The sequence below is a fragment of the Seriola dumerili genome, unplaced genomic scaffold, assembly GCF_002260705.1.
Source record: "Seriola dumerili isolate Sdu_G_001 unplaced genomic scaffold, Sdu_1.0 BDQW01001001.1, whole genome shotgun sequence".
NCBI classification, from domain to species: Eukaryota; Metazoa; Chordata; class Actinopteri; order Carangiformes; family Carangidae; genus Seriola; species Seriola dumerili.
Genome location: NW_019175256.1, coordinates 546,865 through 563,536, shown reverse-complemented (window position 1 = coordinate 563,536; position 16,672 = coordinate 546,865). Strand labels below are relative to the sequence as shown.

Below are 16,672 nucleotides of genomic sequence, written 5' to 3'. Positions count from 1 at the left end.
TATAAATCACTTTGCTTTATTGAAATCAGCAGCTCTGCTATAAACAAACAGAAGCAGAAGAGCTGCACTTGGCACTTGACGACCGTGTTGTCGAGAGGAAATCAGACATTTATATTTTTATGTGGCTCCAATATACAACATGAGAACCTGGACAGAAACCACAAATACCAGCTTTTACATGGTCTCCATTTTACACACCAGGACCTTATTACAAATATCATCTCACTTACTCACACAACTCATCTTCATCCTCAGTCAGCGATGAGGAGGAAGGAGGAGGAAAACCATCCCTAAAACTCATCAGCTGACGACGAGCCACTCCCTCCCTCCTCTCTCCTCCAACATGTGACGTTACTTCCTGTTTAGATATGTTTGTTATACACCTGACCCAGGATCAGCCACGCTTTCAAACTGTGAACCCTGACCCCAGATCAGCTGTTCGGGGCACAAAGCGTCACCATGAACACGGTTCGGAAACAGCTGTTCAGTCAAGACAAGTAACAGACAAACGAAAACAGCCGGTCGCCAGAAAAGGAAAGAAACTCAAGTTAAAAAGAGAAATAAAAAGAAACAGATGAAGCTTCAGCAGAAACTGAGAGCGTGGTGCGTGACTGTGGAGAGGAATGGCTGACACTGATCCAGGACCAGCACCACACGCCACAGTCCTGTAGTCCTGGACCGCCACAGAGTGGCTTTTACAATCTATAATCAGAAGAATGGGGCATGTTTTGTGAGGTCACTGTGACCTTGACCTTTGACCTTTGACCACCAAACTGTAACCAGTTCATCCTTAAGTCCAAGTGAACGTTTGACAGATTTAAAGAAGTTCCCTCCAAGTGTTGAGATATCAGGTTCACGACGACTCTGACTGTCACTGCCGCAGAGACATCCAAACAGTGACAGGAAATGACATCATCAAACGTCTCGTCAGACTGTTTACTGTCACAACTTAACATTGAACTGAATCAGCTGATCGATCGATGTGGCGTTAGGAAATAATCTGTTCAAACAGCAGGAGGCTGCGTGACAGACGTACTGTCACATGACCCGACAGGTCACATGACTTCATCCACTCAGTTCAAACTACAGACTGTAAGAGCTGCTCAGTGACTGCAGCATCTGGATACAGTGATGGGAGTGAGGCCTGGATCAGGTCTGAGAGAGAGACCTGGTTGATCTGTTGGTCCAGGCTCCCTGCTTCAGAACCAGAACCAGAGTGAACCATGTCTACCCCCTGCACCTGCAGCGCAGAGGTCACTCTACAAACATTATACAGGGGGGGGGGGGGGGGTACTTCATGATCAGGATTGTAAAAAGAACCTTCAGGGATCATCATCATCATCATCATCATCATCATCATCATCATCATTATCATCGTCATCTTGGAAACAGCCAGGAGAAATTATCAGTGAACCACAGGTCATGAGGTCACAGTATTTAAAGGAACAGTTGGAAATCCACTCCACCAGGTGATGGTTAGCTTAGCTTAGCATAGAGACTGGAAACAGGGGCCTGGCCAGGCTAGCTGTTTCCCTATGTTTTCAGTCTTAATGCTAAGCTAAGCTAACTGGCCGCTGGCTGTAGCTTCGTACTGAACAGACACATGTGAGAGTGGTAATGAAGAATACACTGTTTTTGTGTGGTGGTGACCTCTGACCCTCCATGAGACTTCTTACCCCTCCTTCATCCCTCCTTCTCTCTTTGTTTTTAAAAGACTTCATCCAGAAACACCCAGGTGAGTGATGTGTGGATCAGCTGAGTGTGGGGTGGGGTGGGGGTGGTTTATCTGACGGTGACTCCCAGCTTCTCCAGCACTCTCGTCCCTTTCTCCTGGTACTCCTCCCTGGTCATCCAGAAGTTGTCCTTGTCCTTCATGATGTCGGCGAGCACGGCACCGCCCAGGAACACCATGTGTTTACGCCTGGGGGGGTCCTCTATCCTGATCTTGAATTTCTGCAGAGGAGAAGAGGTGGAGAGAGGAGCGGGCGAGCGTTAACAGAGAACAGGAAGTGATAATAACGTGTCAAAGCCCCCGCCGCCCTCTGAGCAACCTGAAATAGACTGAAGACCATTGTCTTTTAATTACAGGCTGCAGGATTTCCCAGCAGAGCCACTTCCTGTCAGGGAGGGACACACAAACTCTCACATGAAGAAGCAGTGACGCCTTCACTGATTCACCATCTGATACCAACATTTACTCACTTCAGTTCTGACACAACACATGGACAGAGAACGTTAGACTGGATGGAGCTTTAATATGTTTGAGGTCTGGAAACTGATATTTTGTGCAAGAATTCAGAAAGTTTAAACCTGCTTGTAACGCCAATGCTGCTCACACTAAGTAATTATCCTGGTAATACACAGTTCTGGTACTGGTAATGGTACTGGTCTTACCGACAGCTTGTCCACGTCTCCCTTCAGCACTCGCTCCAGGTAGAGCTGTTTGAGCTCACGCTCCAGGCGGGACGGCAGGCCGGGATACATGGTGGAGCCTCCGGACAGGACAATGTGCTTATAGAACTCAGCTCTGACCAGAGACAGAAGAGCAGAGCTTTAGTTTTCTCTGCGGAAAGATTACTACAAATATCTTCAAAATCAAGACCAGGTCTGAACCTAGTATCTGTCTGGACCTCATCCTATCGTCATCTGGTCTAGTGTCAGCTGGTTTCAGCTGGTTTGAGTCTAGTGTCAGCTGTTTTGAGTCTAGTGTCAGCTGGTTTCAGCTGGTTTGAGTCTAGTGTCAGCTGGTTTCAGCTGGTTTGAGTCTAGTATCGGTTGGTTTGAGTCTAGTGTCAGCTGGTTTCAGCTGGTTTCGGTCTAGTGTCAGCTGGTTTGAGTCTAGTGTCAGCTGGTTTCAGCTGGTTTGAGTCTAGTATCGGTTGGTTTGAGTCTAGTGTCAGCTGGTTTCAGCTGGTTTCGGTCTAGTGTCAGCTGGTTTGAGACTAGTGTCAGCTGGTTTCAGCTGGTTTCGGTCTAGTGTCAGCTGGTTTGAGTCTAGTGTCAGCTAGTTTCAGCTGGTTTGAGTCTAGTGTCAGCTGGTTTGAGTCTAGTTTCAGCTGGTTTCGGTCTAGTGTCAGCTGGTTTGAGACTAGTGTCAGCTGGTTTCAGCTGGTTTCGGTCTAGTGTCAGCTGGTTTGAGTCTAGTGTCAGCTAGTTTCAGCTTGTTTCGGTCTAGTGTCAGCTGGTTTGAGTCTAGTGTCAGCTGGTTTCAGCTGGTTTGAGTCTAGTATCGGTTGGTTTGAGTCTAGTGTCAGCTGGTTTCAGCTGGTTTCGGTCTAGTGTCAGCTGGTTTGAGTCTAGTGTCAGCTGGTTTCAGCTGGTTTGAGTCTAGGTCAGCTAGTTTGAGTCTTGTGTCAGCTGGTTTGAGTCTAGTGCCAGCTGGTTTGAGTCTAGAGTCAGCTGGTTTCGGTCTAGTGTCAGCTGGTTTGAGTCTAGTGTCAGCTGGTTTCGGTCTAGTGTCAGCTTGTTTGAGTCTAGTGTCAGCTGGTTTCAGCTGGTTTGAGTCTAGTGTCAGCTGGTTTGAGTCTAGTATCGGCTGGTTTGAGTCTAGTGTCAGCTAGTTTCAGCTGGTTTGAGTCTAGTGTCAGCTGGTTTGAGTCTAGTGTCAGCTGGTTTCGGTCTAGTGTCAGCTTGTTTGAGTCTAGTGTCAGCTGGTTTCAGCTGGTTTGAGTCTAGTGTCAGCTGGTTTGAGTCTAGTATCGGCTGGTTTGAGTCTAGTGTCAGCTAGTTTCAGCTGGTTTGAGTCTAGTGTCAGCTGGTTTGAGTCTAGTGTCAGCTGGTTTCAGTCTAGTGTCAGCTTGTTTGAGTCTAGTGTCAGCTGGTTTCAGCTGGTTTGAGTCTAGTGTCAGCTGGTTTGAGTCTAGTATCGGCTGGGTTGAGTCTAGTGTCAGCTAGTTTCAGCTGGGTTGAGTCTAGTGTCAGCTGGTTTCAGCTGGTTTGAGTCTAGTATCAGCTGGTTTCGGTCTAGTGTCAGCTGGTTTCGGTCTAGTGTCAGCTGGTTTCGGTCTAGTGTCAGCTGGTTTCGGTCTAGTGTCAGCTGGTTTCGGTCTAGTGTCAGCTGGTTTCGGTCTAGTGTCAGCTGGTTTCGGTCTAGTGTCAGCTGGTTTCGGTCTAGTGTCAGCTGGTTTCGGTCTAGTGTCAGCTGGTTTCGGTCTAGTGTCAGCTGGTTTCGGTCTAGTGTCAGCTGGTTTCGGTCTAGTGTCAGCTGGTTTCGGTCTAGTGTCAGCTGGTTTCGGTCTAGTGTCAGCTGGTTTCGGTCTAGTGTCAGCTGGTTTCGGTCTAGTGTCAGCTGGTTTCGGTCTAGTGTCAGCTGGTTTCGGTCTAGTGTCAGCTGGTTTCGGTCTAGTGTCAGCTGGTTTCGGTCTAGTGTCAGCTGGTTTGAGTCTAGTGTCAGCTGGTTTCAGCTGGTTTGAGTCTAGTATCAGCTGGTTTGAATCTAGTATCAGCTGATTTGAATCTAGTGTCAGCTGGTTTGAGTCTAGAGTCAGCTGGTTTCGGTCTAGTGTCAGCTGGTTTCGGTCTAGTGTCAGCTGGTTTGAGTCTAGTGTCAGCTGGTTTCAGCTGGTTTGAGTCTCTTGTCAGCTGGTTTGAGTCTAGTGTCAGCTGGTTTGAGTCTAGTGTCAGCTGGTTTCAGCTGGTTTGAGTCTCTTGTCAGCTGGTTTGAGTCTAGTATCGGCTGCTTTGAGTCTAGTGTCAGCTGGTTTCAGCTGGTTTGAGTCTAGTGTCAGCTGGTTTCAGGCTGGTTTGAGTCTAGTGTCAGCTGGTTTTGGTCTAGCTGTCCTTCCTGCTCACCTGGTGTCGATATCCGCGGCTTGGATGGTGTTGAAGAGCAGCTCGGCCACGCCCACCCCCTCCACATTGATGAGGTGGGGCTGAAACAGAGCCTCGGGGGCTTCGAACCTCTCCCCTCCCACCTTGATCACCCTGCCATCCGGTAGCTGAGGACACAAACAGAACGGCTGCTGTCTCATCCTCAGTGAGGTAACACACACGCTAGAGGTTTTCAACACCACCGTGACTGACCGTGTATGACTCCACCAGCACCGTAGTCTCCAGCGCCAGCTTCTGCTCCTGTTCAATGTTGTAACCCACGTAACACAGCTTCTCCTTCATCATCCTCACCGTCTCAAAGTCGGCCGAGTGGTTGAAGGCGTAGCCTCGCAGCAGCAGCAGCTGGTGGACAGAGACAAGAACAAACAGCAGCACCTGCATCAGGTAACATTTCCCACCTGATGCTCATCTTGCTGAAACAAGAGAATGATGAATCTGATTTCTTTATTTTATTTATTCATCTCTACCAGAAGCAGAAAGAACAAGGTGCTGACCACAAATCACAGCAGGATAACTCATCATCATGATCACGGCTGATCCATCGCGCTGCAGACCAGAGGCTGTGGATCATTTGCTATTTAATGACGCCCTCTTGTGACAAAAACATGTCAGTGCTCAGTCACCACCAAAACCTTCAACAGTTTAAAGCTGCAGCACATTTTAACATCTATCGGTAATACAGCCGCTTCTTTTTTATCATACTGAGTACAGTCAGTTATTTATTCATGAGTTGAGTATTTATGGTATTTCCCATGTTGTTTTGTTTCTGTCATGATTATTATAGTTACAGTATAGTATTTGTTTTTACACCTTTCTTTCTCTTAATGAGAACAGTTGTCTCACTTGTGTGTTCTTTGTCGTGTATTTCTGTGTTCCTTTAATGTCTACTCTATGTGCTTTTTAAATTTAAATGAAGTTTATTGAATTTAATCAATAGTTTCTTGATATTAAACAACAGAACTTTTCAGACTCTACCTTCTGTTTGTAAAATAATTTCACATCAACATGATTCATGTGTTTCACTATGAAAGTAAAGTGAACTAATATGTTTCACGGGTCTGGAATAAACCGTTAATCATTGTTTAATCTGCTGATGACTGTTAAGATTACAACATTATGCCGAGTTCAGGTGTCTGTCTATCCAGCTGTTCACATCAGTGTCAAACAGAAGAAGGTATTTGACAATCAAAACTAGTTTTCTGTCAATCGACCATCAATCACTATATGGCTAAAAGTTTGTGGACATCCCAGCATTAAACCCATATGGTCTAATTGAACATCATGAAAAGTTCAACAATCCCACAATGCAGCAGTGAGGGAGGAGTGAAGATGATCCAGATGTTGTGCAGCTGTTACCTTGATGAGGTAGCGTGTTATGTCCCTCCCTGCAATGTCGAGGCGTCGGGTCAGGTGGGGGAGGGAGAAGCCCTCGTACACCGGACAGATGTGGGTGACACCGTCGCCGGAGTCGACCACCACGCCGGTCAGAAGTCCTGAAACAACGACATGAAAAAACAGCGTGATCATGTCGTACAAACGTGAATCATCAGAGTGACGCTCAGAGTTGGAGCTGAAACCTAACGACACCCTGTTGAGTGTGAAGCTAAACTCTGCACATGGTTTTCTTTTTTAACAACAGCAAACACACAGCGATCACAAAACAAGCGCACCTTGAGCGTAGAGGGTGAGGACGGCCTGGATGGCAATGTAAACTCCTGTGAACTGGTACGTTTCAAACATCACCTGGCGACAGACAGAAACACAAAACACAAAGATTTTAAGACTCTGAGTCTGACACTGAGTCTGACTGAGTCTGACTGTGACTCTGACTCTGAGTCTGACGCTGAGTCTGACTCTGAGTCTGACGCTGAGTCTGACTCTGACTGTGACTCTGATGCTGAGTCTGACTGAGTCTGACTGTGACTCTGACTCTGAGTCTGACTCTGAGTCTGACTCTGACTGTGACTCTGAGTCTGACTGTGACTCTGAGTCTGACACTGAGTCTGACTGAGTCTGACTGTGACTCTGACTCTGAGTCTGACGCTGAGTCTGACTCTGACTGTGACTCTGAGTCTGACTCTGACGCTGAGTCTGACTCTGACGCTGAGTCTGACTGAGTCTGACTGTGACTCTGAGTCTGACACTGAGTCTGACTGAGTCTGACTGTGACTCTGACTCTGAGTCTGACGCTGAGTCTGACTGTGACTCTGAGTCTGACGCTGAGTCTGAGTCTGACGCTGAGTCTGACTCTGAGTCTGACTGTGACTCTGACTCTGAGTCTGACGCTGAGTCTGACTGTGACTCTGAGTCTGACACTGAGTCTGACTGAGTCTGACTGTGACTCTGACTCTGAGTCTGACGCTGAGTCTGACTGTGACTCTGAGTCTGACGCTGAGTCTGACTCTGACTGTGACTCTGAGTCTGACTCTGACGCTGAGTCTGACTCTGACGCTGAGTCTGACTGAGTCTGACTGTGACTCTGAGTCTGACACTGAGTCTGACTGAGTCTGACTGTGACTCTGACTCTGAGTCTGACTCTGAGTCTGACGCTGAGTCTGACTCTGACTGTGACTCTGAGAGAGTATGCATGCGCCCCCCCCCCGGTACTTCCTGTCTGTTCCCACTTTTGTCAAATTAAAAGCTTCGACATGCCAAAATAAAAAGGTCAGGAAAGCTACATGTGATGTGAACACGGACCTCGATGATCTTCTCTCTGTTCTTGGTGGGGTTCATGGGCGGCTCCGTCAGCAGGATCTTACAGCTGCGGGAGTCGATGTTGAGCTTCTCCGGGCCGAAGGTGTAGTCCCACAGGTGCTTCATGTCGTCCCAGTTCCTGACGATGCCGTTCTCCATGGGGTAGTTCACCTCCAGCATGGAGCGCAGCTCGCTGGCCTCGTCCCCCACCATCAGGTCCTGTGAGAGGTCAAAGGTCAACAGGTCAGCAGGCGGGGAGAGACGCAAAAGTGTGAAATGGGATATACCTCCTGTGTCCTAAGTGGGCGTGATCGGGGTCGCTTGTTCATGTCAAAACATACCAACAATAAAACACTAAATACAGTTTGATTTTATGTCTGATTTTGCTGCTTGTTTTTATCTCCTATTTTATAGCTGATCAAATCAGTCTAATAAACAGTTCAATAATAATAACAGTAATAGTTTGATTAAGCAAAGAAACACAAGTTTGATTTCAGTTTGAATTCCTGGCGTCACGTTTACGTCGCTCTGAACTTTTGGTCTTAAATAAAGTTAAACCTCTCCTGCTTTGTCTGAAAAATTAGATTTAATGTGAGACATTATGTTGGGGGGGGGGGACATGTGACACTGTTACAGGAAATGATTGTCAACGTCTTTAACTCAGTGGATGTTTGACCAGCAGCTGGTCTCACAGAGACTGGTCAGACTGGTCAGACTGGTCAGACTGGTCAGACTGGTCAGACTGGTCAGACTGGTCTGTGTGTTGGTCCAGATCAGTCTGATGTCAGTCACACTGTTTCACTAAAATACAGACTGACTCATTTTAACACAAAAACATCACACACCTTACCTCCAGGCTAACTCAGGTGTAGTGACCATTTGTCCATAAAAAACAAATTAAACTTTAAACCAAACCTAATCAAAAGGCCACTGATGCACCATGGGGATGTGGTTTAACGCAGGCAAAGGAAGATGAATGTCCATTCCAATCTTGCAGTTTTGTGTGGATTTATTGCAACAAAAGAAAACAAACAAAAGAACAAAGAAAAACCATAGCTGCTGCTGCCTCTCTTTGCACTGGTAAAAAACCATTGGCCCACCCAGGTGCATGCTGGTCCTCAGTGTGCCTACCTACTCAAATAACCCCAAGTGCCCAGTGTTAACCAATTACCAAAAAATAAACAAAAATACTAATTATACAAATCTAAATATGCTAAACAAATAACTAACAAACAAAAATATTATCAAAAATCTAATTTCAATAAAGCAAACAAGTTAATCATACAAAGAAAGTTGCCCATAATTAATCAATTAAATTTACAACTAAAACTAAACTTAACAAAACTAACAAATAGCTCCAACATCAGGTGTAACCAGTGTTACAATGGTAACAATCAATGACACCTGCGCTGACCAGCAGCACCAATAACAAACAGGAAAACACGGCTCATACTGTGGTTTGTTAACGTTGTTATGGAGCAAAGAGAAGAGAAACAGTTTTTCGAGACTGCAGATATTTTGCTTTTCATTATTTTAGTTTTCACTGAATTTTCAAAATAAAACTTCCTGTAACTGTTGAATTCTTCCCAAACACAAACATGTTCTCTGAGGGTGAACGGAGCTCAGAGGTTGGATGTGTTTTTTTTTTTTATATTGAAAAAAGTCTTAATTTACCCAGAATTCATTGCACCACAGTCCTTCTTAAGACAGTCAAGAACTAAAGTGTCTGTGCAGCAGATGAATTCAGACTCAGCGGCAGGTTTTCTACGTCATGCTGTCATCTCCGACCTGATCTGACACATCCAGAGAAGACGCTCTGGGTGTCGCAGCAGCACGTTGGAAAAAAAACACCATGAATGAAAACAGGTGGATTACCTTGATCTCAATGTTGCCAACTTTAGCCGTGGAGCGGATGATCGGCCGGCCGACCAGCGCAGGGAAGATGTGCTCGGGGAAGTTGGAGCCTGCGTAGCCACATTTTACAAACTGGGAGGAGAGTGAAAACAAAGGAAAAAAAGGTGTTAGAATATTTAAAATAACAGGGTGGAACAGACACATATCATCAACAACTTTAAAAATGTGATCATATCAACAAACAATAAAAGAATAATCACCATCCTCAGGTAAAGACTGAAGGTCATACATCAACAGTTTATAACATCTGAAAATGTAAACAGAGATGGACTAAAAAAAACCAAGCTCAAGTTGAAGCGCACAGATTAACTCACTGTATCCATGGCAACTTATTTCCTGTTTGTTGGAAAAGTTTAGTTTATATCTGTTCTGTTATTAGAAGAGTTGATCTGATGTAAACAAATGAGACTACATATACACACACACACTTATACACTACTGTCCAGTTTTTATTGAAAATTCCACTGTGTCTGTGTGTGTGTGTGTCTCTGTGTGTGTGTGTGTGTGTGTGTCTGTGTGTGTATTCACACTTTCCCATTAACTAAGTGAATATTGGTCTTTTGGACCCCACTACACACACACACACACACACACACATATATATATATATATACACACATACACACACACATACATAGGTTTATGTACACACATACACCGTGAATGTGTGTACATAAAAGTGTCCCCTGTCTTTATTCTGAGTCAAATAGACTGTGATCATTTATAAAAGTCTTGTGCTGAACACAATCGTCCATTCACACCTGAAAGTCAGAAATCATACAAGTTTCCTTATATGGAAAAACTACCTCAACTTCCGCAATTAGAGCCTCGCGTCTGCGCAGTGCTTCAGCCCCGGTGTTACCGTTTATTTTAACTCATCTAACATGTTAAAAAGCTCCAGACGCCTGAACACAGTTTACCGACATGTTCCCGAATCGGTGTGTGACCGGACACCGAGTCTCTGACTGGAGTGATGCTCCGGTTTAACGAGGGCGGGGCCGGTTTGCTGCTGAGTTAACACAGCTAACTGAACACACACACACACACACACACACACACACACAAAGACAAGAAACTGTGACTTCGACCTGTCGATTAATTTTTGTCTCGTCCTTCCAGCTCGACTCTGAATATTTAATAAAATATTTAATAAACAGCTGAGGACACGAAGCTAGCTACCGGGGCTAACGTTACCTGGGAATGTAACGTTGCTAACACAGGTTCAACCGGTTTAAATCAATTAATTAAAACTTTAGGGACTCATTAATCTTCCGGTGCTTTACTGTTGTGTTTTCCCGGGCTGTCGTTGAGTTCAGTTTAACGGTGCAGCAGCTACCTGTCCGTGCAGACCGTTACTCTAAGCGGAGTTAGCTGTTAGCTGCCCGGCTAACCAACACTCTGGTTAAACGACAGAGTGGTAAACATACACTACAGGTGTGTGTTTGTGTGCGTGTTTCTCCAGGTGTGTGTATCGGCAGGTGTGTGATGACTCAGGTGAATCCAGCTGACGAGACACATTCCTATCACAACCCACCCAGACGAGCTAACGCGTTAGCCTGTTAGCTTCCTGCCACTTCCTGTTTCCACTTCTCCCCCGTTTTCTTATCAAACCGACACCGGCCCGCCTGCTCTCACACTCACCCCGGTTCCGTTGTCACAAACCACGACTTTTCTCCCGTGACTGTCCATGTTGTTGTGTTTTAATCCCCGGAATCCAGCGGCTCCCTCCTCCTCCTGCACACACCGTCAAGCTAACCGACACACCGGAACGCACCTACCAGTTCAGGTGTAAATCCTTCAGAATAAAAGTCTGGGTAAAGAACTGTTCTACAATAATAAGACAGAAATATGCACTCATTCATCAGAGAAATATATCTGATGAATAAACACTGTTATAAACCAAATGTATGCAGTCATATCATAAAGACATAGAGAGTAAAATGAGATTTAAAAATAGATAAAATAAAATTCCTACCATGTATTCTCTTTACCCTAAACCTGCAACAACTGCACTGCCACTGCCACGTGGGGGGCAGTGCAACACAACACTGACAAATTACTATCACCTGATGAGGTCGTTCAGGTGAATGTGTCAGGAAATAGTTGCCTCAGTTGTTTACACATCCAGTGTTGGTGGCCACCTGCTAAATGTGAGTCCAATATTCACTTTTCACGTTTTTGTCACAGTTATTACTACTACTACTAATAATAATAATAATAATAATAACAATAATAATAATAATTTTCTTGCACTCAATTTTGAATCATGCTAGAACAGAGAGAGAGAGTTAATACAGAAGTTGAGCTGTGGGCCTCAAACCGCCACCACACCTGCAGTGTTACCGCCAGCACAGACTGGTCGACCATGAGACCATGTGACTACACATTAATTACCCAACACTCCATTATTTTTTCCACACAAGACCAGAGCTGAGGGTCAACACTTTGCTCTCTGAGATGGTTGCTCAGTTCAAACATGAAGCTCAACAGAAAACCAGCAGCAGCAGCTCAGAGCAACAAGTTTCCAAACCAGGAGAAGACGAAGGCCTGAACCAGCTCATAAAGAAGATCGAAGACAAACAGAAAACCACGGACAAACAGGCTGAAGACTTCATCACAGAGCTGGAACAGGAAATCTCTGAGCTGATGAAGAGAAGCACTGAGGTGGAGCAGCTCTCACTCTCTGAAGACCACCTCCACCTCCTCCAAAGCTTCCCATCCCTGAAAGCTGCTCCACCCACCAAGGACTGGACAGAGGTCAGAGTCCGTCCACCATCATATGAGGGGACTGTGGTGAGAGCTGTGGCTCAGCTGGAGGAGACGCTCAGTGAAGAGATGAAGAAGCTGATTGAGGCTGAGCTGAAGAGGGTCCAGCAGTATGCAGAGGATGTGACTCTGGATCCTGATACAGCACATCCTAAACTCATCCTGTCTGATGATGGAAAACAAGTCAATCATGGTGATGTGAGGAAGAATCTCCCAGAGAGATTTTCTCTCAATCCCTGTGTCTTAGGAAAGCAGAGTTTCTCTTCAGGAAGATTTTACTTTGAGCTTCAGGTCAAAACAAAGACTGAGTGGGATTTAGGAGTGGCCAGAGAACCGTCACCTTACCGTGGTGGAGGAGTTTGAGAGCCCTAATGACCCTAGGAGCTATGTTGTCAGGGGCATTTTGCCCCTGGTAGGGACTCCCAAGGAAGATTGGTCCCAGGTGAAGGGCCAGACGAAGAACGGTTCAGAAGATCCTAATGATGAAAAACATCAAGAACCAGAGTACCCGGCCCGGAGGGACACCGGGGCCCCGCCCTGTAGCCAGGCCTGGGGTTGGGGCCCGTGGGCGAGCGCCTGGTGGCCGGGCCTTTGCCCATGGGGCCCGGGCGGGCCCAGCCCGAACCGGCTACATGGGTTCGTCTCCCAGTGGGCTCACCACCTGCAGGAAGAATCAGCGGGATCCGGTGCATTGTGGATTGGGCAGCAGACCAAGGCGGGGGCCTTGGCGGTCCGATCCTTGGTTAGGGAAACATGGGTTTTTTGGAACATGGAACGTCACCTTCTCTGGCGGGGAAGGAGCGGGAGCTTGTTGGAAGAGGTCGAGCGATACGGCTAGATATGGTGGCCTCACCCTCGACTCATAGCGTCGGCTCCGGAACCCAAGTCCTTGAGAGGGGCTGGTCTTCCTCTTTGCTGGAGTTGCTCCGGGTGAGAGGCGGAGGCCGGGGTTGGGCTTTTGGTGTCCCCAGGCTCTCTGCCTGTATGTTGGAGTTTACCCGCGTGGACGAAAGGGTTGCGTCCCTGCGCCTTCGGGTCAGGGATCGGGTTCTGACTGTTGTCAGTGCTTATGCACCGAACAGCAGTTCAGACTACCCGCCCTTTTTGGAGTCCTTGGGACGGGTGTTGGAAGGTGCCCGCAAAAGGGGACTCCATTGTCCTATTGGAGAACTTCAACGCTCACAGTGGGCAATGACCAGCGTGACCTGGAGGGGTGTGGTGGGGAGGAACGGCCTGCCCGATCTAGAACCTGAGCGGTGTTCAGCTGTTATGTGGGACTTCTGTGCTAGTCACAGCTTGGCCATAACTAACACCATGTTCAAGCATAAGGATGTCCATAGGTGCACATGGCAACAGGACACCCTAGGTCACCGGACTATGATCGACTTTGTAGTCGTATCATCAGACCTGCGGCCGCATGTTTTGGACACTCGGGTGAAGAGAGGAGCAGAGTTGTCAACCGACCACCACCTGGTGATGAGTTGTATCAGATGGCGGGGGAAGACGCCACACAGACCTGGCAGGCCCAAACGGATTGTGAGGGTCTGCTGGGAAAACCTGGCGGAAGAACCCTTCAAGATGATTTTCAATGCACACCTCCGGCAGAGCTTCGATCGCGTCCCGAGGGCAGGAGGGGACATTGAGTCCGAATGGGCCTTGTTGCGCTCTGCTGTTGTTGAGGCGGCTGTTGCAAGCCACGCCTGCAAGGTAGCTGGGGCCAGTCGTGGTGGTAACCCGCTGGTGGACACCGGCGGTGGGGGAAGCCGTCAGGCTGAAGAAGGAGGCCTACAGGGCGTGGTTGGCCTGTGGGTCTCAGGAATCAGCTGACTGGTACCGGCGGGCCAAGCGGAGTGCAGCCGCGGCAGTTGCTGAGGCAAAAACTCGGACGTGGGAGGAGTTCGGTGAGACAATGGAGGAAGACTATCGATCGGCTCCAAAAAGGTTCTGGCAAACCGTCCGGCGCCTCAGGGGGGGAAGGCGGCAACTCGCTCACACTGTTTACAGTGGGGGCGGGGAGCTGCTGACGTCAACTGAGGATATAGTCGGACGGTGGAAGGAATACTTTGAGGAGCTCCTCAATCCCACCAACACGTATTCCGTGGAGGAAACAGAGCCAAGAGACCTGGGGATGGATGATCTAATCTCCGGGGCAGAAGTCGCCGACGTAGTGAAACAACTGCGCGGTGGCAGAGCCCCGGGGGTTGATGAGATCCGCCCTGGGTATCTCAAGGCTCTGGATGTTGTAGGGCTGTCTTGGGTGACACGCCTCTGCAACATTGCGTGGACATCGGGGGCAGTGCCTTTGGAGTGGCAAACCGGGGTGGTGGTCCCCATCTTTAAGAAGGGTGACCAGAGGGTGTGTTCCAACTACCGTGGAATTACACTCCTCAGCCTCCCTGGTAAGGTCTATGCCAGGGTACTGGAAAAGAGGGTCCGATCGATAGTTGAACCTCAGATCGAGGAGGAGCAATGTGGTTTTCGTCCTGGGCGTGGAACTGTGGACCAGCTCTTTACCCTCGCTAGGGTGCTGGAGGGAGCATGGGAGTTTGCCAATCCAGTCCACATGTGTTTTGTGGATTTGGAGAAAGCTTACGACCGTGTTCCCAGGGGCACCCTGTGGGGGGCACTCCGGGAGTATGGGGTGGATGGCCCCTTGTTAGTGGCCATTAAGTCCCTGTACCAAAGGAGTGTGAGTCTGGTTCGCGTAGCCGGTAGTAAGTCGGACCTGTTCCCGGTGGGGGTCGGACTCCGCCAGGGCTGCCCTTTGTCACCGGTTCTGTTCATAACTTTTATGGACAGAATTTCTAGGCGCAGCCGGGTGGTGGAGGGGTTTGGGTTCGGTGGCGGGAGGATCTCGTCTCTGCTTTTTGCGGATGATGTGGTCCTCCTAGCTTCATCGAGCGCCGAACTTCAGCTCTCGCTTGGGCGGTTTGCGGCCGAGTGTGAAGCGGCTAGGATGAAGATCAGCACTTCCACGTCTGAGGCCATGGTTCTCAGCCGGAAACGGGTGGATTGCCCGCTCCAGGTCGGGGGGGAGGCTCTGCCTCAGGTGGAGGAGTTTAAGTATCTCGGGATCTTGTTCACGAGTGAAGGTAGGATGGAGCAGGAGATCGACAGGCGGATTGGGGCGGCGTCAGCAGTGATGCGGGTGCTGAACCGGTCCGTTGTGGGGAAGAGAGCTAAGCCGGAAGGCAAAGCTCTCGATTTTCTGGTCGATCTACGTTCCAATCCTCACCTATGGTCATGAGCTTTGGGTAATGACCGAAAGAACGAGACTGCGAATACAAGCGGCCGCAAGGAGGCCTTGGAACGCCTCAGGATTCTCCCGGAGGAGCTGGTGGAAGTGGCTGGGGAGATCGCCATCTGGACCTCTTTGCTGAGGCTGCTGCCCCCGCGACCCGGATCCGGATAAGCGGGAGACGACGACGACGACAACGACGACGACGACGACGACGACGACGGAGTCCATCAACAGGAAGGAAAACGTCCTACTGAATCCTGAGGATGGTTACTGGACAATATGGTTGAGGAGTAGAATGAAATACAAAGCTCTTGATGAGCCTCCAGTACGTCTCTCTCTGAAGTCTCAGCCTGAGAAGGAGGGGGTGGTTGTGGATTATGAGGAGGATCTGGTCTCTTTTATGATGTAGCTGCTGCAGCTCTCATCTGCTCCTTTACTGGCTGCACCTTCACTGAGAAACTCTATGTGTATTTTGGTCCTTGTCCTAATGGTGGTGGTAAAAACTCCACCCCTCTGATCATCACACCAATCAACAGCACTTAATAGACCAGTTATTAACTGTGTATGAAAGCAACTTGTGTTAAGTGCTAAGAATATATTAATTGGTAATTCTCAGTGTAATTTGTCTTTATTGATTCTTTATTGATTGATTTTGGTCTGACTTTGGATTTTGTAATACATACAGTACAGGTAGTCTCCTCCACTAATGAACGCATAAAAAAAAGATACCAAGTTGATTTTGTATCTATTTTCATTTGACTTGTAATTGTTTTAACTTTTACTGACTTTTAAATGTGCTCTGTCACATTAATATTTATGATAATAAAAGTGATCAAATTAAACATGCTACCTACTGTCTGTGTGATTGTACTAAAGTCAGGACAGATTATTTTATCCTCTGCCTTTTAACTCTGACATGAGTCATGTTTCGAAGACACAGATTCTCTGCTGAATTCATAGTATAACATCCTCTTTCAATCTGACAGTCTGATATAATCTGTGCACAATAATGGACGGGATATTATAAACTCACAAATGAACACCAAGATAAAATAATTTTTTGGCAGTGTTGAACCAAACAGGTTGTTCAGTTGATGCCTCTTATACTCATGATACCTGGTGATGTTTCAACTTTCCATAACTAGCCATATGATGGACAACCTCCGAGGGAACATACAGTCTGTTTCAGGCTAGTGCACAGGGGCTATAGGATGACACCTATGAGCT

The 16,672-nt window shown here is 47.6% G+C and overlaps 1 protein-coding gene and 1 pseudogene across 2 annotated transcripts; one reads left to right on the top strand and one right to left on the bottom strand.

Moving 5' to 3' along the window:
* Nucleotides 1-11,202, bottom strand: LOC111237561 (actin-related protein 2-A). Of its 2 annotated transcripts, none has more exons than XM_022766697.1 (9): nucleotides 11,080-11,202; nucleotides 9,400-9,510; nucleotides 7,528-7,743; nucleotides 6,501-6,573; nucleotides 6,187-6,323; nucleotides 5,023-5,172; nucleotides 4,792-4,937; nucleotides 2,395-2,527; nucleotides 1-1,953 (listed from the first exon to the last, which is right to left on the bottom strand). In XM_022766697.1, the coding sequence occupies exons 1-9, from the start codon at nucleotides 11,125-11,127 to the stop codon at nucleotides 1,783-1,785; spliced, it is 1,185 nt and encodes a 394-aa protein (XP_022622418.1). In that variant the 5' UTR covers nucleotides 11,128-11,202; the 3' UTR covers nucleotides 1-1,782. The 2 variants fall into 2 exon arrangements, with proteins under 2 accessions (XP_022622418.1, XP_022622419.1); XM_022766698.1 differs by lacking the exon at nucleotides 11,080-11,202 and adding an exon at nucleotides 10,973-11,058.
* Nucleotides 11,203-11,895: 693 nt separating this feature from the next.
* Nucleotides 11,896-15,988, top strand: LOC111237587 (annotated as a pseudogene).
* Nucleotides 15,989-16,672: the final 684 nt, after the last annotated feature.

Excerpts from the sequence above, each read along its gene's own strand:
- LOC111237561 (XM_022766697.1), bottom strand. The coding sequence starts at position 11,127 with ATGGACAGTCACGGGAGAAAAGTCGTGGTTTGTGACAACGGAACCGGG. Across the intron at positions 4,938-5,022 it reads TGCTGGTGGAGTCATACACG|CTACCGGATGGCAGGGTGAT; the intron begins GTCAGTCACGGT and ends TTGTGTCCTCAG. Across the intron at positions 1,954-2,394 it reads GAGACGTGGACAAGCTGTCG|AAATTCAAGATCAGGATAGA; the intron begins GTAAGACCAGTA and ends TCTCCTCTGCAG.